The 27,424-nt window shown below is 42.3% G+C and overlaps 1 protein-coding gene and 1 non-coding gene across 25 annotated transcripts in view; one reads left to right on the forward strand and one right to left on the reverse strand.

Moving 5' to 3' along the window:
- The window catches only part of SEMA6D (semaphorin 6D), a 58,399-nt gene that overhangs the window by 22,312 nt on the left and 8,663 nt on the right, over positions 1–27,424 (forward strand). For all 24 annotated transcript variants that reach the window (XM_086320723.1, XM_086320729.1, XM_086320738.1 and 21 more), the window contains 12 exons: positions 20,875–21,038; positions 21,432–21,543; positions 22,104–22,164; positions 22,275–22,337; positions 22,446–22,547; positions 22,781–22,871; positions 23,764–23,883; positions 24,555–24,643; positions 25,364–25,581; positions 25,681–25,812; positions 26,156–26,311; positions 26,403–26,576. In XM_086320723.1, coding sequence (XP_086176849.1) covers positions 20,930–21,038; positions 21,432–21,543; positions 22,104–22,164; positions 22,275–22,337; positions 22,446–22,547; positions 22,781–22,871; positions 23,764–23,883; positions 24,555–24,643; positions 25,364–25,581; positions 25,681–25,812; positions 26,156–26,311; positions 26,403–26,576 — 1,427 coding nt within the window. In that variant the 5' untranslated portion in view covers positions 20,875–20,929. The remainder of the gene's footprint in view (positions 1–20,874; positions 21,039–21,431; positions 21,544–22,103; positions 22,165–22,274; positions 22,338–22,445; positions 22,548–22,780; positions 22,872–23,763; positions 23,884–24,554; positions 24,644–25,363; positions 25,582–25,680; positions 25,813–26,155; positions 26,312–26,402; positions 26,577–27,424) is intronic.
- On the reverse strand, positions 1,691–1,762 carry TRNAH-AUG (transfer RNA histidin (anticodon AUG)). The gene has a single exon. It is a non-coding gene; the product is annotated as a tRNA-His (tRNA).

Below are 27,424 nucleotides of genomic sequence, written 5' to 3' on the forward strand. Positions count from 1 at the left end.
ACAAGGCAAAGTAGGTTTTCCAAGGTCACATAGCTAATGGGTGGTAGAACCAGAATATCCTTAAACCCCATTTCCTCAGTGAATTGTATGAGGGTGTTTATTCTCAGGCACAGTGAGAAGATGGGCTGTTGACTCATGGCTCCTTCTGTGGGCTTCATATTGACCCCCTTTTTCCAGCCGTTTCTCAGGGTTGAGATGGAGTATGGATAAGAGTTTCCTCTCTGCTGTTCTCTTACTGGTCAGTGATGATAGAAAAGAAAAGAAGTAGACGAGCCTTCAGAGGCGCAGACTTTCCTTCTTACGTGCTCCCTGCCACATCCATGCTGCCCGGCCTGCTGGACATTTCCAGGAAGGGATTCTCAAGGAAAGCTTTCTTTAACCCTGGAGACCCAGGAGCAGAGGGACCTGGTGGGCTTTCCACCCTCAGTTTGTGTCCACACGGGAGGAGCACCTGAACAAGAAGGTTCCCTGATTTTGGAGGTGGGTCCCCATTGCACCCCTGCCCTGTCACCTCGCCCCCCACCCCACACACACACCAGAAGCAGCTTGAAGACTCTGATGCTGGGTCAGAGATGGTAAGGAAGAGGCCCCGGCCACTTCAAAAGGGGAGGTAGGAAGAAGAGGTGGAAACCAACTCCCAAGGCTTAGGGAGACAGGATCTTTGCTCACTTCCTGCATGAAAGTCCTCTTATTATTTTGTTGTTTCATAAAATCTTGTATTTATTTATTTGTCTGCTGCAGTTACCTGCTAGGTCATTAGACTAGAAGAAGACATGAATGCTGTTTACATCTTCAAATAACAGTAATAAAAGCAAGCTAAAAATATGACTATGCTTTTCTTAATAAATTAAAAAGGCCCCTTTCTCTTCTCCTTTCCATTTCTTCTGCATTATATTTTTCTGGTGTCGTGATTAAGACCACAGACATTGGAGTCCAACTGACTTAAGCCCTGCTATTTAGTTTTGTGACCTGAGGCAGATTACCTTTTTATTTTCTTATCTAAAAATTTGGGAAAATAGCACCAGCTTCCTAAGGAGTGTTTATTAGCACAGTGCCTAGTATTTCCTTAGCATTCAACCATGGCTTGTTGTGCTCAGAATCTTCTCCACTTTTCCAGTTTCTAACATGTGCACGTTACTCGGAACTCCAGGTATGTCCCATGAAAATAAAAGAGGAGTATGTTACTAGGCAAGCCCTGCTCTCTTAGAGAAGTGGGCATGGGAAATATTTCATGTAGTGGCCCGTAAACTTATTTCCACTAAGAAGTCTCAGATCCTGCCTTCCAGGAACTCACTCTCATTAGAAAGACAAACTCGTAGATGGTCAGTGCAACCTCCTACCATGGTCAACCCATAGTCAAAATGGATGGAATGTTGCAAAAAGAAACAGAAAAGGGTTCAAACTGGTGAAAAGTCCTAAGGAATGAGTAGGAACTTGCCATCAGAGAAGTCATGGAAACGGTCCCTGGTCCAGAGAACAGCAGGAGACAAGAGTCGGCAGCCCATCAGGGCCCTCAACTTGCAGAGTAGCTGCATCCAGGGAAGGAAGGAAGGGAAAGGGAAGGGGAAGTCGCTCAGTCGTGTCTGACTCTTTGCGACCCCATGGACTGTAGCCCACCAGGCTCCTCCGTCCATGGGATTTTCCAGGCGAGAGTACTGGAGTGGGTTGCCATTTCCTTCTCCAGGGGATCTTCCCCACCCAGGAATCGAACCTGGGTCTCCTGCATCATAGGGAGACACTTTACCATCTGAGCCACCAGGGAAGTCAGGGAAACAGGAAGGTTAATAATACTCATCTGAACCAAAGCAGAAGCAATGTCAGTGTACCGTGCTGTTGCAGACTGGAACTAAATAAAGCACTGATAATAACACTACTACTTCACACGTATAGCACCTTTACAATCTACAGAGTATTTTTACGCTCACTTTCTCACTTGTCCCTTTAAAAAACCATGGTGAGTTAGTCAGCAGTGATGCTTCCTTATCTCACCTCCATAGAAGCACTGGGCCGGCCTAAGAGCGTGGGAGGCTGAAGAATCTGACACGTGTGAGTGGTAACCTTGCCCTGGGATCCCTCTGCTCCTCTGGCCTCCATTTCTTCTCCCTTGGGCAGGCTGGATGCTGCAAAAGACACAGTAAGCAGAGAAGGCGTAAAGGATCACTCAAGACAGAGCTTAGGGCCTGGGAACTTTGGACTAGGGCACCTCTGAAAGGAATGCCCCCACCTCCCTTGGCTTGTGGGTCATGCCTGTTGGTGGTTGCTGCTCCTTGATTTCCTGCCACCCTGAGGGCTGTCTGGGACCTTAGCATGTAAAGCATGACAGAGGCAGCTCTCCGTCCCCCAGCTTGGTGTAGACACAACTTTGGAGGAAATTATGAGGTCCCTCCTGACTTTCTTCTCCAAGTACCACTTACCAGGTCTCTGCTAAATCTCCTTGTAAGCCCACTTTTGTCCCTGTATCCTTTATACAAAAGACCTCCAACCCTCCATCTCCCCTGAATTTTTAATCTTTCCTTTTTATCAAGGAGCTGTTAGTTTGTGATAAGCGTGGATGGTAAAAAGGAACGCCAGCCACACTTTTCCCTCCAAAGGTAAGCAGGCTAATTTCAACAGTGTTCAGCCTGTTTGGATGAATAAAGCATCAATTATTTTTCTATACCTCCCCAGGATGCTGCCTGGGACAGCGGTAGAACTGTGGGCCCCAGGTCCAAGGTATTACTCATTAAAGGAAATAGGTCAGAGAATATTGCTGGAACATTATTGAAAGTCCTGTGTATCTATCCCAGCAATAGTAAGATCAGTGGAAGTCCCAGTCTTACTGTGGTCAGATCTAAGAGACCACCTTCCCCACATACTGTAACATCATTCAGTGTTGCTGTGTATCTGTTACTTGGTGACGGGGGGTAACCTATTGCTAGCAGTTCACCATGAGTGGGAAAGGTGCTCTTCCCAGATTTTGTAAGTTTTCTTTTTTTCTTCAAAAGATACAGAGTTGCATCTATCAACTCATCTAATCAATAAACATTAAAAAAAACCTATATGGTACTGATGAGCCTATTTGCAGGGCAGGACTAGAGATGCAGACTTGGCCGTAGTGAGGAAAGGGGAGGATGGGACCAATTGGGAGAGTGATATTGACAGTATACAATACCATGTGTGAAACAGATAGCTAGTGGAAAGCTGCTGTATAGCCCAGGGAGCTCAGCTCAGTGCTCTGCGATGACCTAGAGGGGTGGTGGGGGAGTGGGAGGGAGGTACAAGAGGGAGGGGACATATGTATACAGGTGGCGGATTCACTGTTGTACAGCAGAAACTAACACAACATTGTAAAGCAATCATACTCCAATTAAAAACAAAACAACGATGTACCCACCACTTTTTAAGAATATATTTATGGATGTAAAGGACATAGTCTTCGCACTCAAGGAATTCAGTGTGAGGCTGGGTGGGGGGAGAGAATATTGAGAAAATAAGGAAGTTTATTTATTCTATTTTTATTTTCTATATTCTATATTTATATAGATACATTTATCTATATTTATTATCATGTACATAGCATATTGTATGCTATGTGCTCTGATAAAAGGCGAGCCCAGGTTTGGGCAACAGGTGGAGGAAAAGAGGGGAGAGCCTGGTGGGAAGTGATCTCTGATTAGAAACTGACCCCATGAAGCAAAAGGGAGGACAAGAAGGGCGCCCGAGGTGATAGGCACAGCATGCGCAAGGCCAACAGACAGGAGAAACAGTGTTGTTTTTAGAATTCAGTGAATTCATACACCCAGAAATGGGGTACTAAAAGAGGTGTCCTCTAAGAGGAGTGAGATCCAAATGCTGACCTCTGGACCTTTTGGGTCTTCATAGTCGTAAGCTCCTTGGACAGCAAGGAGATCAAGCCAGTCAATCCTAAAAGAAATCAACCTTGAATATTCATTGGAAGGACTGATGCTGAAACTGAAACTCCAATATGTTAACGACCTGATGCGAAGAGCCAGTTCATTGGAAAAGACCCTGATGCTAGGAAAGATTGAAGGCAAAAGGAGAAGGGGGTGGCAGAGGATGAGATGGTTGGATGGCATCACCTACTCAGTGGACATGAATTTGAGCAAAGCCCAGGAGATAATGAAGGACAGGGAAGCCTGGCGTGCCGTAGTCCATGGCGTTGCAGAGTCAGGAGAACTCTGTTCAGTGACTGAACAACAACTTGTAAATTCACTGAATGTCACTGTGGAACCTGGGTTTTCTCTTTCTATGCAAATCCACTTTGAGCCTCTCTGACATTAGCCACTGAGGTGATAGAGCAATGAGCCTGGAGACAGATGATCTAGAAGCCTGACCTGCAGCAGTTCTTAATCTCCTGGTCTCTACAATAAAGATTGATTCACTCACTCAGCAAACATTCTGTAAGTAGATACTGTGTACCATACAACACAGTGGTTGTGGTTGTAAAGATAAAGCAGAGAACAGAACAGATGTAACTTCTGTCCTCATGAAGCTGACATGTTGTTCAGTGGAGATAATAATTTCTGTCTTAAACCTTTAAGGACCAAAATAGATAAGGTATATCTGCTTTTAAAAGTGCAGGATACTATAAAAGCGAACAGCCCATGGCCCATGGTCTCTGGTCTGGGATGACTGCCACTGAGAGCTGGGAGTTCCTGATCCCTGCCTATATACACAGAAGAAGTTCGTGAAATACCTCCAGCAGATCAGCTACCAAGTACCTCTAGGAACGCAGAGAAGGGCTAAGAAACTTAGTGGTTCCTGGCGTATGTGACCTGAACTTCCCACAAGCATGTCCCTCAATTTAAAAAAGACATTGAAAATGATCTTTTTGACCAGAGGGAGGGCCCTCACCCCTGGGTCCAGAAGCTAGAGATCAGCATCTAAAGGCAATATTTCCCAGACCACGTGAGTGTGAGGGGGAAAAATGCACCCTCTGCCTTTCCATCTGGCTTGGAGTCAGAATGCCAGATCCACACACGTCAGCCTGTGTGGAGACGCGTTCTGTGTTGAACGCATCTGTCGGTTTGTACTACAGAGCCCGTTTGTGGTTTGGTGTTACAGATCAGAGGCAGCGATCACAGCTCTCCTGTCTCAGGGTTCAGAGGGAGCATGTGCGTTTTGTATCCTAGGCAACGCCAATGCTATAGGAAAAATCTACAAGTGTGAATTGGGAATTCTGTTCCTTTTGGTGAAGAGCCCTTTTCAACTCAGGCACCTAAGTCAGAATCAATAAAATCTAATGACTTAGAAGGACCTTAGGGATCATTGATGTTCTAGCCCAACCCCTTGTTTATAGATGAGGAAACTGAAGCCAGAGGAGGTGGGGCCTCTGGGCTCCTAGAGGAGAATCTAGATTTCTCAAGCCCCTGTTATCTCCAGGTGTGTTTGATATGTTTGATGTTTGGGGTGAGATTAACATCCCCTCAGGTGAGTCATAAGGAGAGGTGAGAATAAATGTAAATAAAGGTCATATAACACTTGAGGCATAATTCTCTCCAGCAATAGCTTGAACCACACAGCCCTTCCTCAAGGTTGTGCGGTTAGCCTTGCACCTTCCTGGTACTCACCTGACCACAGAACAGGATCAAAGGAGCTCAGGGCACCTCACCTCTTTAGGCACCTCACCCAGTCCTCACAGCATCTTTCCCTGAGAGGAGCTGCTAATTCTCCCCACTTCACAGGGAGACAAGCACAGAGCAGTTAAGCAGCTTGCTGCTGCTGCTGCTGCTAAGTCGCTTCAGTCGTGTCCGACTGTGCGACCGCATAGACGGCAGCCCACCAGGCTCCCCCATCCCTGGGATTCTCCAGGCAAGAACACTGGAGTGGGTTGCCATTTCCTTCTCCAGTGCATGAAAGTGAAAGTGAAGTCCCTCAGTCTGTCCGATGCCCGAGGCTAATTAAGTGGCAAAGCTGAATCTCCTCCCTAGGCATTCTGGCTCCAGAGTCATGTTCGCAAGTTCATACTGCACTGCTCAGCACTCACTCAGGTTCCAGCCTAGAGGAGGAAGGACCTGACTGCTCATACCCTCTGGGTGTTGAATCGATTTGGTAAAAATCAAAAATTGGCATCAATTTACATAGACTCCCATTTTGCTTCTGTGAATACAGAGGTTTCTAAAGCTCATAGATTCAGAGCCCAGACAAAGGGCTCCAGGTGACTCCCAGGTAAACTGACTCTGGCCCTGACTGAGCCCTCACAGAGATTTCTCTGGCCATAAAATTCACTTGGGCCATTTATTAGTCCAGGACTGCTGGCTGAACCCTCACTGAAGACTTAATTTGCATCAGTAGAACAAAAGAACATTTTTTAGAAGTTGTTCTGAACCGATTATAAACTAACAGGAAATTGCAACAGTAGCAGAGAACCGTGTACTTTTCACCCAGGAAGTGGATTTTTAAAAACAAGTCACAGTTCTTGAATGGAATACAGATAATAGTAGTGCTATGCTTTAGATCCTTCTGAACAGTTAATAATCATTCTCTACATTTCTCATAGACAAGCAGCTGTTAACTGTGTTTTCAAATAGGAGGGCAGATACAAAGGCATCTGGAAGCCATAGTGCTTGGATCAGGAATTTTGGGCTTTACAAATAAGTTTAAAGTGCACTTTTCTTTCTCTTGGTTGTTAAGTTTAACCCTTCTATAAACCCTTCAGCAACTGTTTTAAGTCATGACATCACCTAGGAACCTCTGGTGAGGGGCCTTGAAGAAGATGAAACAGGAAGACCTGAGCTTCTTCATGTTAGAGTGAATCCCTGCCATGGGCAGGGCTGAGCAATGTAGATCACTAGACTTCAGTGACATCTGGGTTCTACACTAGTTTCACGACTCCTGGACCTTAAGTCCCTTAATTTATCTTTTCATTCTTTCCTAGGAATAGGAGCAGTAACCCATCCTCAATCCTTCCTTGCCTGGGTATTTTTCACGTCCTTTGAAAATCCTAAAAAAAACAAAAAAAGAAAGAGGCACTGTGGAGGAAACTGAAAGCTATGTCTCCATAGAGGCAGCATCAGACATGCCAGTAGAATCAGAGCAAACATGCTCTACTTCTGTCATCTCAGCCTGGAGGGAAGAACCAGGCACGGGCCCAGACCCTATTATACTGAACTGAATGTCATGGCTCAGGCCATACGGCAGCCTCAGCAGGTCAGCTGCTAGAAGAAGCCAATGTTCTGAAGACAGGCTGAGTCCCTTGGCATCTCAGTCATCCCTTGGAACCCTGAGCCCTTCCTTTGTCTAGAATGGTTCCTTTCGTGGAGGCCAAAGGGGAACAGCCAAGTCGGGCTGGGACCACACATTTGGGGGAGATAACAAAGGAAAAGCTTTTCATGTCTCTTGCCACTAGTCAGCCTTAGAAGCCTTGTGGTCCTCCTTGAAGAAAGGACACACAATTGTGTTCATTTCGGCCACAGCAACCTTCTGCTTTCTCTCTCTTTTCAATTGTAGATGATTCCTGTGTTTTGTATTTTCACAAAGCTAGTTCTCATCCTGATCTCTTAAGAAGTTGATGTGTTCTGTCGTCTGCCTGGTTAGCAGATAGTCTCTGCTTAGATTGGGGCTCATCCTCTCATTCGTTTCTTGTGTTATTTTCACTTTAAATGAAGATTGTTTCTGGAGTGGTTTAGCTTTAAAAATGTTACCCAATTTGAGTTAGGATGGACAGGCAAGATCTTGCAGGCAAGTTGTCACTGGAATTATGCTCCCCAGAGCCATGGTTCTGATCAGAGGTTGAATTCTGGGATTCCTGATCAGATTTGCTTAGAATTTGGCAGAGACAGGTTAGATCCTGTTTTCTGTCCCTTCCTGCTCAATTCCTTTTAAGTGCTATTCCTTTTTGAATTATTAATATTTAACCAGAAGCATTACTGATGGAGATATTGTTATGCTTTGCTTTAAGAAAACCTAGGCTTAAAGGGAAAATCTTACATAAGAGCTGCTTTAATTTTCAGAAAACTTCTTTAAATAGCCAGCTTTCCTCATGCATGTAGAATATAATTAAAATAAACAAAACTGACCCAGCTTTTAGGAAGACATTGATTATAAAAGCAAGGCATTAATAAAGAACACAACAGGCTTCCATACCCCACAGGGTGCCCTTTCCTGCCTTCTGCGGTGTCTGCTGCCACCTTTCTCTTCTATCAGAATCTAGCCCCAAGGAAAGATCTTATAAATGTATTCATACTGATTTCTGGCTTATGTTACTCTCTAGCTCTACATACTTTATACCTGGAAAAAAGGCTGTCAGCCAAAGAAAAGAATTTCCCGTTGCAGAGTCTCTAGCATCAGGCAGCCATTAGGCAGGCTGGTTTTTATTTTATTTTTGCTTGTTGGGTAGTGGGGAGTCAAATAGACTTCCTTTTCTGCCTCTGTATGCCCTGCTCTTTAATCTCAGGAATAGCTCTGCTTTCCTTTTCTTGTACTAGAAGACTGTAAAATGAGGAGGAATTTCAGTGTGGGGGTAGGAGGGCGGTGACAGAAATCACTTGTCTTGGCCTGTGTTGCCCATCCCTCCTGGATTAAAGAGCAGTTTGTTAATGATGCGAAGGTGTGAAAAGAGGCATCTGTTGCCATTAGTAAGAACCTGTTGGTTTTGGAGCACCTAGAAGTGCCCGGGGCTGTTGAGGCTTATGTACCAGTGCTGTCAGAGGAAAGTAGTAGACACAAGACTTGGTGTTTGTGGCAATGGTGGCAAAGCATTCAAGCCAAGGCACCTGTGCCATCACGGCTAAGTCAATCACATGTGCAGCCTTTGTCTATTTTTTCTTCTATCCGTTACATACTCATTGAGGACTTCCTTACATGCCAGGCTCTGTGCCTGATGCAAAGGATAAACAGGATGAGTACAATGTACTCTTTCTCAAGCAGTCCTGGTTTAGTAGGGAAAATGTGGAAATAAGTAACATTATGATGAGTGATAAGTTCTGTGTTAGAAGTATTTACACAGTATCATATGATTAGTCATCCTGAGGGAAACAGAGGAGCCTGGGGAGAGAGGGATTTGGAGTATGGGAAGAATGGGAAAGTGGCAAAGGCCAGGGACATTTTGAGCTGGTAAGTAGACAATTTCCAGGAAGAGCTTTTGAGGGAGAACAGTGTGTATAGAAGACACTACTTTAGGATCAAGGTTGGGAAGCATCTAAAGCTTAAACAGAGAGGCTAGCAAGAATCAGATTGTGGAGGACCTTGTACATCTTGGAAATGAATTTGGACTTTATTATGTAGGCCTTCAGGAGCCATAAAATAGTTTTTAGACAAAGAATTAACATGATGCTATTTGTACTTTGAGAAGATTATTCTGGTGGCTTTGTGGAGACTCAACTAGAAGTCTAGAAGGGCAGAAACCAGTCCAGAGTGGATTCTAGAATGTTGAAAAGAGAGAATCAATAGGATGTACTGACAGGTTGAAAATGGGATGGTGGGGCAGGGGAGATGTAGGGTGACTCCCAGGTTTAAGGCTTCAGTGACCAAGTAGGATGTTGAAATACAAATAACAACAACAATTGTTGTAACAGTAATTTCAACAATAATAGTTGTAATTGTTGGATCTATACCAAGTACAAAAGATTTAGCTTTGTGCTTTGAGTAGATTATTTCATTGAATCATTGTAATGTTAGTGCTAAATTATCTTCATTTTAGGCATGAAAACTTGAGACTTGGAGAGGTAAAGTAGCACACCCAGGGTCACATTGCTGATAAGTGATAATGTATGAATCTGAACCCAAGCATTTGAAGCTCAGAGCCTGCCCTCTGTAGGGAATTTAACAAGAGTATAAGTCAAGGCACAGTACCTGAATTTCAGGCTTACACCTTCCAAGTTTAAGTTGCCTATATTTTATAAGCCAAAATATCTAGCAGGAGAGTTGCACAACTGGATCTGGAGCTGAGGAGTATGGTCTCTGCTGGGCACATGGAGTTGAGAATTCATCAGTTAACTGGTGGTAGTGAAGAAGGTGGGTGTGATGTGGGTGAATCTCCAAAGAGCCAGTTGGAGTCATGAAGAACCACATCTAAGGGTGGGCACGTTTGGACAAGTTTGGGAAGGTTGCTGAAATGGAGTAGCTAGAGAAGTGAGGAGTTAACTAGGAAATCCAGAGGTCCAGTTTCAAGATCTGATGGAGGGACCAACATGACTGACTATTTCAGGGAGATGAAAGAAGATTTAAAATGAGAATTGACTTGGATTTGACCATATGGTAGCTGATGGGCAAGAGTTGAAGTTAAACTGGGGGGGGATTAAAATTTTAATAAAAAGTAAGAAAAGGGAGACAGTGAGCTCAGACTTCTTATCATAGAAGTTTGACTGGAGAGGGGGTGAGAGACGGGGAGGTAACGGAGGCAGCCTTAGGATCAGGGGGACCCAGTTTGCGCTGGAGTCACTTGAAATGCTGGTATGTGACGGAAAGGCCATGTGGAGCAGTGGGTGTTACACCAGGATGTTTAACTGAGCAGCCAGGAAAGTTAGAATCTGCCCTCCAACCCCAGAAGGAGCTCACAGACTGAGAAAAAGTCACCAGGATGTTTAACTGAGCAGGCAGGAAAGTTAGAATCTGCCCTCCAACCCCAGAAGGAGCTCACAGACAGAAAAAGTGCTCCTACACTTCGAATGTACCTACCTTTTATTACATGAAGAAACTCAAGCCCCAAAAGTGAAGTGACCTGGTGCCTGGTCCCTTTCCGCCCCCCCTGCTGGTGTCCATGGGAGAAGCAGCCCTGATGCGCCTTCCAGTCCCAAGCTTCCAGTCCTCCAGACCGACTCTTCCCTGCTCCATCAGAAGGCACTTCCTTCTAGATTCTGACGTGTCTGCAGGGCTTCATCTGTGTTGGGGGTGGGGGGCGGTGTCAGAGAGCTGCTTTGCCTTTTCCTCAGCATGCCAGGGGGCAGTGTTGTAAGTTGTTAATTATAAAGTGTCATTAACATAACAGTACAGGGAGGAACCATCTCTCAAAGTCAGGGGGCTTTCAGACAGCTCTTCATGCCCCAGGGTCAGGGAAGACATTTATTCATACCTGGTGCATGGTCCCAAAGCCCTTGTGCAGAAGAGGAGTGGGTGGCTATAGGGTGGAATGTCAATTGAGAATTTCTTAAGTGAGAGAGCTAATGCTCTCCCGAGAGACTCTATCAGTCAAGAATCACTAAATGAGCCTGGATGTAAGAAGCTACCTACGCTGCTCAGAAGGACCCAGAGAACCCCTAACTCTGCTTAGAGGTCTTCTGAAATCCGTGTCATCATCCCTTCTTCTCATCTTCTTATACTCCAGAGGTTATGCTGTCAGCCTGGCTGCCATACCATTCTCATTAAATACTGATGTTGAGCACCAATTAAAATCCATAGCCCTACACAGAATGAACTGCCTAGAATCTAGAAATGTGAGTGCTCTATAAACATAAACTTCTCTTTTGTAATTGACCTTCAATTACAACCCTCTGTGTGTTGGTAGACTCCAAGGAATAGCAATTAACTTTCTTCTCTTCGCTCTTTTTCAGTCTTCTTAAACCCATTGCTCCTTTTCCGTTTTGTCATGTGAGGCTGTCAAGCCATAGACATAACTCCTGTAACTCCGCGGGCCGTCTTTCTCATCGACTGCCATGTGGACAGTGCCCCCTGGAATTTCACAGACTGTGGAATGAATGGTACCCCTTATGCTGCAGCCTCGGGTCCACCCCTGTTCTCTCCTGCTGTTCACAGCACTCTCAAATAAAAGAATAAATGCTATTTGGGAACAGAACCCGGGGTGCCTGTCCTCCCTGGGTTTGCTGCTCTCGTTGTTGTTGTTTTGTTTAACAGTATTAAATAAATCTAAATCAGACAGAAATCCAAAATGCTAATCTTGCCCTGAGAGATTTACCAGAGCTCGTGGTATTCAGGGCACACGATTAGTTCTTTTGTTTCTTGCTTCCTTTACACTTTATTCACAGTTGTGTCAGTGTTGACAACTGTGAGACATGCTTGCCCCAAGGGACTGGGAAAACTCTTCCCCAAGCTCTGAAAAAATTAGGAGGACTTAATTAGGTCAAGGATGGGAGGCAGGAAAGGCCATCCAGAGGGGGAGAGGAGCAAAGACTTGGTGGCATTTAGGTAGCACCTGACACATTCCGGGGTCAGGTGGTAGAAACACAAGCAAAGAGGGAGAGAGGCTTGAGATAAGGCTGGAGAGGGAGCCAGGACTCAGATCAGGAAAAGCCTCATGGCAGAGATTTGGACTTTGTCCTAGGAGTAATAAGTTCCTGGAGGATTATGAAATTCTGTGATGGGATTTATATTCTGAAAACCTCATCTCACTTCATCTACAGAATGAATGGGAAACAAACAAGGGGTAGCCAGAAAGTAGGTAAAAAGGTCAGAAGAATGTGGTAGAAGGGAAGGGAAGGATCCCCAGGGCTTGAAAAAGCTGTGGACCATCATCTGTGTTTTAGGTTACTGAGGGATCCCATGACATAGAGCTAGAAACCATCCATTGTGTTGAGCTACCTGGAGGTCATCAGTGTTTTTAGAAAGGAACTATGGAGAGAGGAGCTAGAATAGAGGAAGGAGAAAGCAGAGTGGAGGGTGCAGAGATGATGACAATGAGAATGAAGAATCTTTTGTCAGTGTCCGTGAATGGAAGGAAAGAGGTAAGTTGCGGCTGGAGAGAGATCTGAGGTCATGGAGCTTTTTCACCTTCTTTTTTTTGAGATGAGAGCGGTTTGAGCAAATTTAAGTGCTGATGGATAGTTTTTATGCAATAAAAAATTATAGAATATGCCAGTAGAGAAAAACATAATCCATGTTTGTTTGTTTGTTTTTTCTGTTCCAGGGAAAACAGCAGGGATTGGATTTAAGGCACATGGAGAGGAGTTGGGGAGTGAAATCCTCTTAAAGCAAGAGAAAAGGAGGAAAACTAGAGGAAGAATCATATAGGTTGATATTCTTGGTAATAGGAAGGGGGAAGGAATAAGGATGTTCTTATCTTAAGGCTTTATTTTCTAGGTGAAGTAGCTTCCAGGTAGGAGGGAAGAATTTATAGAGTGAGGAGGGAGAAGAGATAAGGGCCTTGAGGAGAAAGGGGAAAGTTTAAACTTACTGATTCGGGATGTGGGCAAATCTAGTAGAAAAATAGTGGACCCCACAGTTTTATAACTATGACATTAGTACTTACCAAATTACCATAAACTGTGGTTGACTTAATTGCTCAGCTGCTCTGGAACAGGTGCAGAAGGCTGAGTTCATCCACAGTAGAAACTTTGTGAGAACCTCTGACACAGAAACAAAGGATGAGGGAGTTTAGAGTCCAGGCAAAAGTGTTGTTGAAGTGATTGACTACTGAATATCACATGTAAGATGGATAAAGTGTCAAGACTGGGGATGGATAATGGATGAGAAGAAAGTGGCCTCAAGGCCCTGATGAGAAGAAAGTGTTGTCATGGTGAAAGCAGTCAGATAAGCAAGCTAGAAGGACAAAAGTTTGGGATCAAAGCATATAATGCTTGACTTTGTGATCTGGGGGATGAAGAATCTATAACTAATAGCAAGTCTGAGAGTGGAACCATGGACCAGGACTACTAAAGTCTTTGAAATGTTTTTCTTAGAGAAAGTGACTGGAAAGTTATTAGCTAAAAGAAAGGAGGAGGGAAAGAACCTCAATAAGCAAAAATTTTTTTGTAAAAGGCTAGGAGCTCAAGGTCTCCAGATTGATTTGTGTGGGTCTTCCCAAGGTTTCCCAAAGGCACTGGGAAACTGGAAAGAAGCAACTCCCCTTTCAGATCCTCAGGTTGGGGGAGTATGAGTCTAAGCAGCTCCTGTTTGAGAAGGAGCATTTCCAGAAGAGAGCCAGGGATCTAAAATCAGCGTGGGGTTTTTTTGTTTTTTGTTTTTTTTTTTTTTTAATTCTTTGGACTGGGGAGAAAATTAAGTAGGCCTGCTCTATTTCTGAATTCTCATTTCCTTTGAATTAATATAGTTTTATGGGAGATAGACTATAGATCAGTTTCTCTGTCTGGGATTCATTAATTCCAAATATGGCCACTATGGTTTAACCGTAAAAGAACCTGTATTAACCAACCTTATAAATTTCGAAGAAAAATTTAAGGTTAAGTACTTAAAGAACTTCCTTTCAGTATTTCTTTTATTTTGTGTCTGTTACACAATAAATCTCTCGGTTTTTGCTTGTCATAAACATCTTATCTCGCTTCATTTTTGAAGCACATTTTCACTGATTATAAGATTTTAGGCTGGAAACGTATTTTCCTTCAGCACTTAAAAATGTCATTCTGTGGTCTACTGGATTCCATCATTTCTATTGATAAGTCAGCTGTCAGTATTCTTGCTTCTTGAGAGTAAAATATCTTAGCTTTTAACATTTTTAAAATGTTTATTTTTAGCATCTTGACTATGATGGATATGCGTGTGTTTTTTCTTTGTGTTTATAAGTTCTCAGAACTCCTTTAAATAGGTGTCATATTGTCTTTCATCAACTTTGCGGCCATTATCTTGTCACATATTGATTCTATTCATTTTTCTCTCCTCACTCTCAGGGATTCCCGTATGTAACATCTTTTCACAAGATCTTATGTATCTCTTACTCATTGGTCTGTTTTTTCCAACTTTTTTGCTGTCTGTGTTTCTGTCTGATAATTTCTATTAATGCATCTCCAGTTCACTAATCTTTTCTTCAGCTGTAAGAAATATGTTGCTAAAGACATCTATCAGAAAGCTGTAATTCTGTGCTTTTTAGATGGAGAATTTCTGTTTAATAATTCTTTTTCAGTAGATTCTAGGGAGCTGGTGAAATTCTTCATCTTGTCATCTTTTTTTTTTTTTTTTTTTTTTTGGACAAAATAAACATAGCTTTTAAAACTATATCTGAGAATTCTAGTACCTGAGTCCTATTTTCTGTTGTCTTTTTTCTCTCTTAGTTCTTGAAATGTCTTGTCATTTCTTTTGGAATGAGCACTTTGTGTAAAAAATTATAGCCTCTGGGTGATTATCTTTTCTGTAAATAGCTAGAGGGAGAGGAATTTACATTCATCCAGTCTAGACTTAGTGAGTTTTTATAAGGCTTGATCAGTCTCTAAAGATCTATACTATAATTTTCAGAGGTCCAAATGAAAGGCTTTGAATATTTCTAGGACCCCTGTCCCCCCGCCTTGTTGGTGGGTCCTAAATTGAGACTGCCAAAAATCTGGCATTTCATTATAACTACATTCACACCTTTATATAATTTAAGAACTAGCAAACCCCATAATGTGAACTCAACTGCTGAGTGTGGGGCTCATTTCCTTGTACTTCCCTTTTCTCCTAAATCCTGTCATTTCAAACCCTGGCTATCTTGGCAACTCTGAACTCCTTTAAAGAGCTTTTATCTTTATATTTAAGCTTAAAATCAGGAGTGTAAGGGGAACCCCATGTAAGAAAATCCAAGCTGTACTTACTCAAGTACCCCTGCTCTCTCACTGAAAGGAATGACCTCATGTAAGTAGGTACTTTACTATAAACGTACACATTAGAAATGTGGTTCCCCCCCTCCTCCTTGGAGGCGTCTGTGCCTGTGAAGCTGTACCTTATCTTCTACTGCTAAATCGCTTCAGTCGTGTCCGACTTTGTGCGACCCCGTAGATGGAGCCCACCAGGCTCTCCCATCCCTGGGATTCTCCAGGCAAGAACACTGGAGTGGGTTGCCATTTCCTTCTCTAATGCATGAAAGTGAAAAGTGAAAGTGAAGTCTCTCAGTCGTGTCCGACTCTTCGCGACCCCATGGACTGCAGCCCACCAGGCTCCTCCGTCCATGGGTTTTCCAGGCAAGAGTACTGGAGTGGGGTGCCATTGCCTTCTCCAATACCTCTATTATTGTTATGATGATGTACATAAGACAGTTGTAGGTAGTTATACAAAATTAAAGAGTAAACACTTTTTCCTTTTGCCCCATAAGATGTAACAATAATAGTCATGATAATATTCACTAAAATTTACTAGAGATTTACTATGGACCAGATTCTGTGTTAGTTGTTTTGTATAGATTATCTCAGAAGAACCTGTGAGGTTAGTAAAGGTAATTATTCATATTTTACACTTGAAGAAACTGAGGCTTAAAGAGGTTAAGTCTCCTTAAATAAGGTCTCAGAGCCAGGAAGTAAATGGCACAAGCAAGTTTAAACTCAGATCTTTCTGGGACTTCTTTGGTGGTTCAGTGGCTAAGACTCCGAATTTGCAATGCAGGGGGCCCAGTGTTTGATCCCTGGTCAGGGAACGAAATCCTACACACCACAACTACTTGTTCATGTGCTGCAGCTGGAAGATGCTGCATGCTGCAGCAAAGACTGAAGATCCCACATGGTAAAACAAAGACCCTGCGCAGCCAAGTAAATAAACTCTAAAAAAAGTAAAACAAAACTCAGATCTTTCTAACCTCAAAGTCTATGTTCTTTACCAACATCTCATCCTGCCTCATGTCTTGCCTTCCACATAATTGGTTTGATAGTCTCACTAGCCCTGGAACCCTGAGATTAAATATTTCCTTAAATAAGGTGAGAACAAAGTAGTCTAAATGGTTTACATACAAATAAATCTCCTTGTTGGTCCATTTTTCTCAGGTATTTCCAAATTCTTTCCTTCCCTACTCAGCTTTGCTTTGATATGTATTTCACATTAAATATTTCCAATTATAATTTCTATGGCAAATCTGAAAGTAGTTTTTTAAATACAGCTTTAGGCAGGGACAGGAAGTAATTAGCAGTGGGGTTTTATTTTTGGAAGATGAGATTGGTGGAGAACGGGGTATAGCGAGAAATTGCTTTCTGCAGTGTCAGTTGAATGAGTTATAGGAAATGATGGCTCAGCCAGCAGCTCGGTGCTTGCCAGTGAGTCAGCAGTGATTCCATCCTCATCTCAATGCTGGAATTACAGCTGTAAAAGACACTCTTCCTGGTGAGTGCCCCTCCCTGCCTTGCTGTCTGGGGCATGGAAGCTCTGCCCACATGATGGGAACTGTTCAATTACCTGTCCCAGTGGACAAAGATTCACAGAATTATCTTGTGTTCAGGCAAATGTTTCTATGTTTCTTTAGGATTCATTAGTGTTTCTCATTTTTCCATCTGATACCCAGCAGAAACATCCAGTGTGGTATTGATGTCCTAGCAGAACTTAATTCCTAGGGCAACAGTTCATATTTTTATATTTTTATATGTCCAGGGTCTCTTTTTTTTTTTGGAGTATAGTTGATTTATAGTGTTGTGTTAGTTTCAGGTATACAGCAAAGTGTTTCAGTTATAGACACACACATATATATATTCCTTTTCAGACTATTTTCCCTCATAGGTTATTACAAAATATTGAGTATAATTTCCTGTGCTATATAGTAAGTTCTTATTGCTTATCTGTTTTATCTATTTCATATATATTAGTGTGTGTATGTTAATCCCAAACTCTTAACTTATCCCTACCCTCCTTTCCCTTTTGGTAACCATAAGTTTGTTTTCTCTGTCTGTGGGTCTATTTCTGTTTTCTAAATAAGTTCGTTTGTATCATTTTTATATATTCCGCATATAAGCAATATCATACTTGTTTTTCTCTATGGCTTACTTCACTTAGTATGTAATCTCTAGGTCCATTCATTTTGCTGCAAATGGCATTGTTTCATTTTTATAGCTGAGTACACACAGTGCCCCAGGTGGCACAGTGGGAAAGAATCTGCCAGTGCAGCAGGAGACGTAGGAGATGTGCATTTGATCCCTGGGTTGGAAGGACCTCCTGGAGGTAGAAATGGCAGCCCACTGTCGTGTTCTTGCCTGGAAAATCCCATGGATAGAGGACCTTGGCAGGCTACAGTCCAAGGGGTCACAAAGAATCAGACATGACTGAGCACACACGCACACATGTATATATAAATGTATATTGTTGTTCAGTCACACAGTCGTGTCCAACTCTTTGTAACCCCATGGACTGCAGCATGCCAGGCTTCCCTGTCCTTCACTATCTCCCATAGTTTGTTCAAACTCTTGTCCATTGAGTCAGTGATACTATCTAACTATCTCATCCTCTGCTGTCCTCTTCTCCTTTTGCCTTCAGTCTTTCCCAGCATCAGGGTCGTTTCCAGTGAATCAGCTCTTCTCATCAGGTGGCCAAAGTATTGGAGCTTCAGCTTTAGCATCAGTCCTTAAAATGAATATTCAGGGTTGATTTCCTTTAGGATTGACTGATTTGATCTCCTTGCAGCCCAAGGGACTCTCAAGAGTCTTCCCTAGCACTACAGTTCCAAAACATCAATTCTTGGGTTCTCAGCCTTTATGGTCCAACTCGCACATCCTTAATGACTACTGGAAAAACCATAGCTTTGACTATATGGACCTTTGTTGACAAAGTGATGTCTCTGCTTTTTAATACTCTGTCTATATTTGTCATAGGTTTCCTTCCAAGGAACAAATAAATGTTTTAATTTCATGGCTACAATCATTGTCTGCAGTGATTTTGGAGCATGTCTTCTTTAGAGTCTTTAAAATTGACAAAATACTGTGGAAAAGCAAGATAGGGAGATGCCACTTAAGGAGAAGTAGTAATTGAAAGAGGTTCTCTTCTGTGAAGATTGAAAAATATATGCATGTGGCAAGAAAACTAGAACCAGATCATCATAGTTGTTGGGTTGGGATGGTAGGATTATTAGTGATTGCTTTTTACTTTCTTTTCTATATTTGATAAATAGGCTCAAGTTGTAAAATTTATTCTAAAAACAACTTTAGCATTTTAAACCTTTGGGAAAACAAGTGACCAAATAGCTTTAATATTTTAGGATGCGTTTTTCCCAGACTCTGCCCATGTTGTTAAGGTCAATTTGGTCATATGCATGGTGTCCTACAGGAGAAGAGAGAGGAGGATTAACTTTGCTCAGAATCTGTAGGTGTCAGGCACTTAGTTCTTTTTCACCCAATGGAGAAGGTAGTATTATTCACATCTTATAAATAAGCTAATGCTAAGAGAGATTGAAGAACCTTTCCCAGGTTGATAAGCCAGTAGGTGGTGGAGTTCCATTCAAACCCAAATCCCATCACGACCAAGTTCTACAGTCTTTCAACTCAAGTACAAGATGATGATGCTGCAGGTTCCATTCCACCAGACTATTTTCAGGACATTTTAAATGTGTTAACTTACTACTGGACTAGTTGTACATTGAGTAAAATTGTATTGCAATATTTTTCTCTCCTTTTGTAAAACGAGGATTCCAAATGTTGCATATATATACATGGCTTCTACTTCGGTTAAAAAGATAAATATTGAAAGTGTTACAAAGAATGCATGTGTGTGCATCTGTGTTTTTGACATTAAGAAGATGAAGCAAAAAAAAATTAAAGGGATTTCCCTGGCAGTCCAGTTGTTAAGACTCTAGCCGGGGTGTGGATTCAATCCCTGGTTGGGGAACTAAGATCCCGCATGCTGTGTGGCACAGCAAAAAAAAAAGAAGATGATGATGAAAGAGGTATATAGTAAGTATTAGTTGAGTGGTTGAACTCCCCAAGAATTTGAAGTGATTCTTATGATCCCTGCTAAAGTTTTTAGATATAAAAGACTGAGCCTAACAGTATAATAGCAGTAAGTGACAGTTTTGGTCAAGGAAGGGGTGATACTGTTACGAAGCAGAGCTTTTACCATTTCACAAAAATATCCATTGTCCCAGCAGGGCCTTAGTTTATTTTCATAATTAATTAATAATATTTAAAGATTTTAAAAAATTACAGCTAATAATGTACAAAAAATGCTATAAGCTTTGTTCGTATACTGACATGCAATACACTGCATATATATAACTGTACAACTTGATAAAATTTAGCATAAACCTACACCTATGAAATAGCACTTCAGTAAAGGTAATGAGTATATTCATTACCCCCCAAAGATTATTTTTGTAATGCTCTATTCTCTAAGGAGAAAAACCCATTTAATTTCATTATCTAATTTGATGAAAAACATCTGGATAGAGACTCAGGTGATGTCAGTCTGGACTCTCTGATCTTGCCCTAAATAGTTCCATGAAATTCAGTGAGTCCCTTAATTTTTCAGGCCTTAGTTTTCTTATCTGAAAAATGAGGGGGTTGGACTAGGTGGTCCCTAAGGCCCCATATGGCTCTAAAGCTTAATAAAGCTAAGAGGACAGGCATACTTAGGGTATTGGTTTGTGTCCAAATGCTTTCATGTAAAAATATAGACTTCCCCAGTGGCCTGGTGTCAGCTGTGCTGGTCATCCCTGCTCTGCTTTGCCTGATTGATTGATCGTGAAATCATTTCATTTCTTTTCATTCTCTTTCACCCTGATTCAAGGTCACTCATGTCATTGCTTTCATGCTGTTCTTTCTAAGCTTAGGGAACTGTTCTACTTAAGAATTTAGGGGGTAGCTTGAATAATGCTGGGAATTTGGCAGTGCCTTTAGGGGCTGAGAGGGGCTACAGGCCCATCAGCTCCTTGGATACTCTCGAGGCAGCTTGGGCATTTTGGGGGGATGGGGAGGGCAGAGACAAGCTGTACTGGATTTATTTCAGGGATGGGGGAAGGGAGGCAGATTGGCATTTAATTAAAATTCTAATCCCAACTTTGCCCATCTTCTTGCCAAGTCAGCAGCCAGCATTTCTGTTTGTGGTTCTGGTGATTTTGCTGTGATGACATACGTAGTTACCTCAAAAACTCTTGCAAATGGGCCTAAAAATTCAGTATGCTCACCAGATGCTTTAATCAAACTTGGCAGAATGCCGCCTTTGGCCTGTGTTTTCAGAGGTGTCTCCTCCACCACTGCCATCTTTCTGATGGGAGGGGGACGCTGGAGAGAGCTCATGACGGAAACTGAACTGATTACAAATGGCAAAGCTCTTTGATCACAGCAGAGATCTTTCCACATTCGTTCTGTTTTCCAGGTAGCTAAGTGGACTCTCTGAGGAGGGGCTGCTCTGCCTTCACGTTGGCCCAACCATGAGGTTCTTCCTGCTCTGTGCCTACATGCTGCTGCTACTGATTTCCCAGTTGAGGGCGGTCAGCTTTCCTGAAGATGATGAACCCCTTAATACTGTTGACTATCACTGTAAGTAATCTAAAGAATACTCTTTTCTAAGAAGGAAGGGTTGTTTTGGTTTTAATTTTCTAAGCATATTCATTTTTAGAAAGAGGATTTTATGTCTTTAAAATGTTTTACATCCTCATTTATCCATAATCATTTCCTAGTGTCTGAAGAAAATGGGACAATTTAGTTAGGCACTTTTCTAAAGCAACCTATATATAGGTTATATGTTTTCAGTTAAAAAGAAAAAGACCATTTGGTGATACTCACCATCTCTTATTCATTCATATTCAAGACCTTAAGAAAAGAATTTAGTTAAAACCCTTCTACAACTAGTATATACAGCTAATCAATGCTGTATATCGATTCTTCAGCTCCGTAATCCTGACTGATGGTTTAGCCCGTTTTTACTTGCAGATTCAAGGCAATATCCGGTTTTTAGAGGACGTCCTTCAGGCAATGAATCACAGCACAGGCTGGACTTTCAGCTGATGTTGAAAATTCGAGACACACTTTATATTGCTGGCAGGTAATTTTCCCCTCGTTGGTTTATTAGATTAAAATTCTTTTCTCTTGTGGTGCTTGCATTAATGTGTCTAGTTCATGAAAAACTAATATGTGATTGTGATCAAAAATTGCAAGTAGCCAAAAATACTCACTTGAGAAGAGTCAGCGTTGTGTACCAGGAACAAAATACAGCAAAAGCCTTCAGCAGTCCTGTTTTATTAGTGCAGTCAAGAAATCAGACACCATTCTTTATTCCTAAAGCAGGAGAAAAAAAAATTTTTTTTCTTTAGTCTTTTTTTAACTTGGAATTATTCAAGTAAATATTGAAAGTATGTCTATGCTAATACTGAGTAGTCATTTGACCCATGCCTGAAGAAAAGGACTTTCTTCATTCCCTAACCACAGTGATATATAAAAGCATCTCACTAATGAAAAAGTACTCTTTGTTGACTTTGTTGGAGACAGAGAAAATCCAAATGATCTCTAAAACACAATAAAAGCAGCTCTGTAAAAATAAAATAAGAAGCAGCTTAACATTTTTATGTATTCACATGATATGACTTACTGCCTTGTTTCCAACAGGGATCAAGTTTATACAGTAAACTTAAATGAAATCCCCAAAACAGAAGTAATACCAAACAAGGTGAGCAACTGTAGTTGGCAAATTTATTTGCATTCCCTTAGAACTTGGGTAATGTCCCTCTCCCCTCAATATTTAAAATATTGAACTTTGGTTTTGCTCGATTGATACAGAAACTGACATGGCGGTCAAGACAACAGGATCGAGAAAACTGTGCTATGAAAGGCAAGCATAAAGTAAGTAAAAGAAATATATGATCACTAGATTGAGTCTGTATGGTGGCTTGAGCCCACGATGTAGGCACATGGAATGTCTAATGGTAGTGTCGTTGTTACTTTCTTTAGGATGAATGCCACAACTTTATTAAAGTATTTGTTCCAAGAAACGATGAGATGGTTTTTGTTTGTGGCACCAATGCGTTTAATCCCATGTGTAGATACTATAAGGTAAGTATATTTTATACAATGTGCTGTTTTTAATCAATTCTTCTTCCTCTACTGGTATGGTGTTAGAGTCGAATCCTTTCTTCTATAAATCTAGTAATGTGTCTTATCTCTAACACTATGAAAGAATAAAGACAGAATTTTTCCCATAGAATTTCAGTACAAATAAAGCAGTATTGCCTTCAAACATGTACATTGAACAGATGTGACACCAGCTATTTATTTTTCTTTTGTAGCTGAATACCTTAGAGTATGATGGAGAAGAAATTAGTGGCCTGGCAAGATGCCCATTTGATGCCAGACAAACTAATGTTGCCCTTTTTGCTGGTAAGATTCTTTAGTGTAATGAATATAAATGATTAATGACATTGAAGATGCAAGAGGAATTTAAAGGAAGGAAAAAAGCTCATAACTAGAATAGCTACCTTGACATGAGTGTTTCAAAGACTAAAAGCTATGAACAGATTTTCAAAAAAGAGGAATTATAAGTGAGCATATTATAAGTATTCGGACACTTGGCTCTGTTGTTAGGCCAGTGACCCTGAATAAGCTGAAAGTGAAAGTGTCAGTCGCTCTGTCATGTCCGACTTTTTGCTACCCCATGGACTGTAGCCTGCCAGGCTCCTCTGTCCGTGGAATTCTCCAGACAAGAATACTGGAGCCGTTCCCTTTTCCAGGGGAATCTTCCCAACCCAGGGATCGAGTCTGGATCTCCTGCATTGCAGGCACATTCTTTAACCATCTGAGCCACCAGGGAAGCCTTTTTTGAATAAGTTGCTTACCTTCTTGGTGCTCCAAGTTCTCATCTATAAACTTAGATAATACAGGTCAACCTGTCACAAGTTGATTATGAGCATCAGGTTTTAGATTTATTTGTATATATAGCAATGATGTCAGTGAAAACACTCCAAAGGATATAACAGACTACATGGGAAAACATGGGCTTCCCAGGTGGCGCTGGTAGTAAAGAACCAGCCGGCCAGTGCAAGAGACATAGATGTGGATTCGATCCCTGGGTTGAGAAGATCCCCTGAGGAAAGCATGGCAACCCATTCCAGGATTCTTGCCTGGAGAATCCCATGGACAGAGAAGCCTGGCAGGCTGCAGTTCATAAGGTTGCAAAGAGCTGGACACAACTGAAATGACTTAGCACACACATATGATAATACACTTATTTTAACTGTGGCTATTTTTATTTAAATTATAACCTTGGTTTCAGATGGGAAGCTGTATTCTGCCACAGTGGCTGACTTCTTGGCCAGTGATGCTGTTATTTATCGAAGCATGGGTGATGGATCTGCTCTTCGTACAATAAAATATGATTCCAAATGGATCAAAGGTACCTTTGAAGAGCAGTATTGCCAGGGGTGGCAGGATGGGTACATGGGAACAGGAGCCCTGGCATTGGAAAGTTCAGTGCATGACTTTATATTGTTAATTTAGAGCCCAGTACAAGCTGCCTTGGTTGGCTGCATTAGTGGGAAATGAGGAGACCAGTAGCTATGTCTAAAAAGTAGATTTCTATCTTAGGTGACCTCAAAAAAAAAAAAAAAATCACCATTCTGTATACCATTTGCCTAACTAAATGCACGCACTACTCCTTGCCCACTTCCTTCTAATTATCCTGGAAAGTTTAACCCTGGGAACTGTTAGTTCATATCTTCAGAGTTATTTTGTTCTTTGGAGTCTAGAAATCAAGATTTTTAATTTTCAACATAAAAAGTTTCCTTTACTAGCTAAATAGGTTAATGAATAAATCTGTTGAAACAAAGACCTTTGCTGAAGTTCAGTTCCCTGTAGGCTTTTTCTAGTCCATTAGCTAACATTAAAGACTCTGGGTTCCCTAAAGCTTCAACATACTCATAATGGGACTCCTGAAACTTGGTGGCATATCAAAGTTCTTGGCTTGAAAGTAGCAGTGTGATGTCTGTCAGTCATACCTAGCAGTCGGGCTATGATGCTAATTGAATTATCCTTCAGGAACCAGTTTGTTCTCACTTTCTCTTTCAGAGCCTCACTTTCTGCATGCCATAGAATACGGAAACTACGTCTATTTCTTCTTTCGAGAAATTGCTGTAGAACATAACAACTTAGGCAAGGCAAGTATATGCCTGTGCACTCGCATTGCATGGAATTGAGCCCACCTTGGTAGGTCTTTGCATGTTTTCCAGCACTCAGTGCATTCAGGGCCAAGTGCAGAGAGTTGTGTTGCTTAGCAAGAGAATAGTTGCTGGGAAATAACTGAACAATGGCCAGAGTGGGAACAGCAGCCTTGAGAAGGTTTTATTTATTTTTTCCTGTTACTACAGAGAATGTGCTGCAGGCACCCTTGAGCTATGGATGCTTCTTTAACTCTTTAGAAATCTATTGATAGCTGTTCTTTCTTAGTGTCAAAAGGCAGGATGGAAAGGAAGGGCCCCTGTTCATTGACGAGTACTTCAGTCCAAGTCCGTAAGATTCTAAAATATTGCATCTCCTTCTATGCCAGGTTTAAGGACGGTGCGTTTCATTAACAATATGAGAAGCTAAGTGGGGAATGAAGTATGGGAATGGTTTCCATCCAGCCAGGCAGCCCAGTGGCTCACTTCTTAGGGAGCTTGTTTGGTAGAACAGGAAAATGGCCCTCCTTTTTTGTTTTTCTCACAGGTAAATACAATTTACATTCTTACTCTACAGATGCCTAGAGGGAAGGCTGCTGGAGTCTTCTCAACCACGTGTATCCTTTATCATTTTTTGTCCCTCCCTTATCTGGCAGCTTTTTGCTCCTGTTCTCCCTCCATGCTCATGATCCTGTCGCCTTGCTTTTGTCCCCTGGGCAGGCTGTCTATTCACGTGTGGCCCGCATATGTAAAAACGACATGGGTGGCTCCCAGCGCGTCCTGGAGAAGCACTGGACTTCGTTTCTGAAGGCTCGGCTTAACTGTTCTGTCCCTGGAGATTCCTTTTTCTACTTTGATGTTCTGCAGTCTATTACAGACATAATACAAATCAATGGCATTCCCACAGTGGTAGGGGTGTTCACCACACAGCTCAACAGGTGAGAACCGACCCTCAGCGCTTCAGAAGGCGCTCTGTGTCTTGTTTGTGGGAACCCAGAACAGGTCCGCCGTCCCCTGATGCTGTTCCTCTTTTTCAGCATTCCTGGTTCCGCAGTCTGTGCGTTTAGCATGGATGACATTGAAAAAGTATTCAAAGGACGGTTTAAAGAACAGAAAACTCCAGATTCTGTTTGGACAGCGGTCCCTGAAGACAAAGTACCAAAGCCAAGGTAGGAAAACAATAAAGATGGAAAGGATTTCTGTCCTTTCCTCATGCTTCCAGTGACAAAGCCCTGGAACAAAGCCCTCTGGTCACTGGAAGCATGCATCCTCAGAGAGCAGCTGGGCCCCACTCCCTCTCCAGGAAGGGTGTCCCTGTGCAGCGCCGCAGATAGAAACTCAGTGACTATGACTGAGAGCCTGCATGTGGAGAGCCCACAGAGTTCATGGAAATAATGTTACTCAGAGAGTTTGGCTCACTCTCCTTCCTCTCTTAACGTTTTCTTCCAGAATAGACACCTTTTCCCTAGATACAAATTGTGAGGAGGGGAAAACACACTATTTTCCTTTCAGGCCTGGCTGTTGTGCAAAGCACGGTCTTGCGGAAGCATATAAAACCTCCATCGATTTCCCGGATGAAACCCTGTCATTCATCAAATCCCACCCCCTGATGGACTCGGCCGTCCCACCCATTGCCGACGAACCCTGGTTCACAAAGACTCGGATCAGGTAAGACTGGGCAGACACGCAGGCCCGCTCCCGTTCAGTAGTCCCCCTTCCTGTTGGCCCCCTGTCTAACCTGATTCACCTCCTCTGGCAGGTACAGACTGACGGCCATCGCCGTCGACCATTCTGCCGGACCCCACCAGAACTACACAGTCATCTTTGTTGGCTCAGAAGCTGGCGTGGTGCTTAAAGTTTTGGCGAAGACCAGCCCTTTCTCTTTGAATGACAGCGTATTACTGGAAGAGATTGAAGCATACAACCATGCAAAGTAGGTGTATTATACCAGAACGCTTTTTGAGACTTCAGCGTCTGTTTCATCTAGTCATTTCCTTTCAGCCCTCTATATTAGCAGTGGTAGAAATGGAGAAGGCAATGGCACCCCACTCCAGTACTCTTGCCTGGAAGATGCCATGGACGGAGGAGCCTGGTAGGGCTCGCAGAGTCGGACACGACTGAAGCGACTTAGCAGCAGCAGAAATGGTGGTGGTTAGTCGCTAAATTATGTCCCACTCTTGTGACCCTATTGACAGTAGCCCCCCAGGCTCCTCTGTCCATGGAAGTCCCCAGGCAAGAGTACTGGAGTGTGTTGCCATTTCCTTCTCCAGAGGGTCTTTGCAACCCAGGGATAGAACCCAGGTCTCCTGCATTGCCGGTGGATTCTTTACTTATTGAGCCACCAGGGAAGCCTCAAATTAGTAGTGGTTTGGCTTATTAGTATTGTGGTTTGTTTGTTTTTCTCACTGAAATAAAAACCCAGATTTGGTGTTTGCCTGAGTCTCAGGGTTTGGAGGGTGGACAGTGATACATTTAAAAATAATTCAGCCCTTGTCACCTATGGAAAATGAGAATATTTTACCCCACCCCTCTTACCTTACAGATCTATTTCAGGATGCTGCATCCAGAACTATGCTACAGCTGGTTGCAGATAGACACACACACACACACACACAAACACACACCCACCCCATAATTCTTGCAACCACTGATATAAAAAATTATATGAACCATTAAAACAAACGAGATAGATGAGAGTAATGGAGCAAAGAAGACTAAGGAGAGATCTAGAAATAGTTAGCACAGGAAGATTAAAATGCATTAGAACATTATCCTTTTTCT

Source organism: Bos grunniens, chromosome 10 (assembly GCF_055505025.1).
Source record: "Bos grunniens cultivar Pamir isolate PY7600 chromosome 10, Bosgru_T2T1.0, whole genome shotgun sequence".
NCBI lineage: Eukaryota > Metazoa > Chordata > Mammalia > Artiodactyla > Bovidae > Bos > Bos grunniens.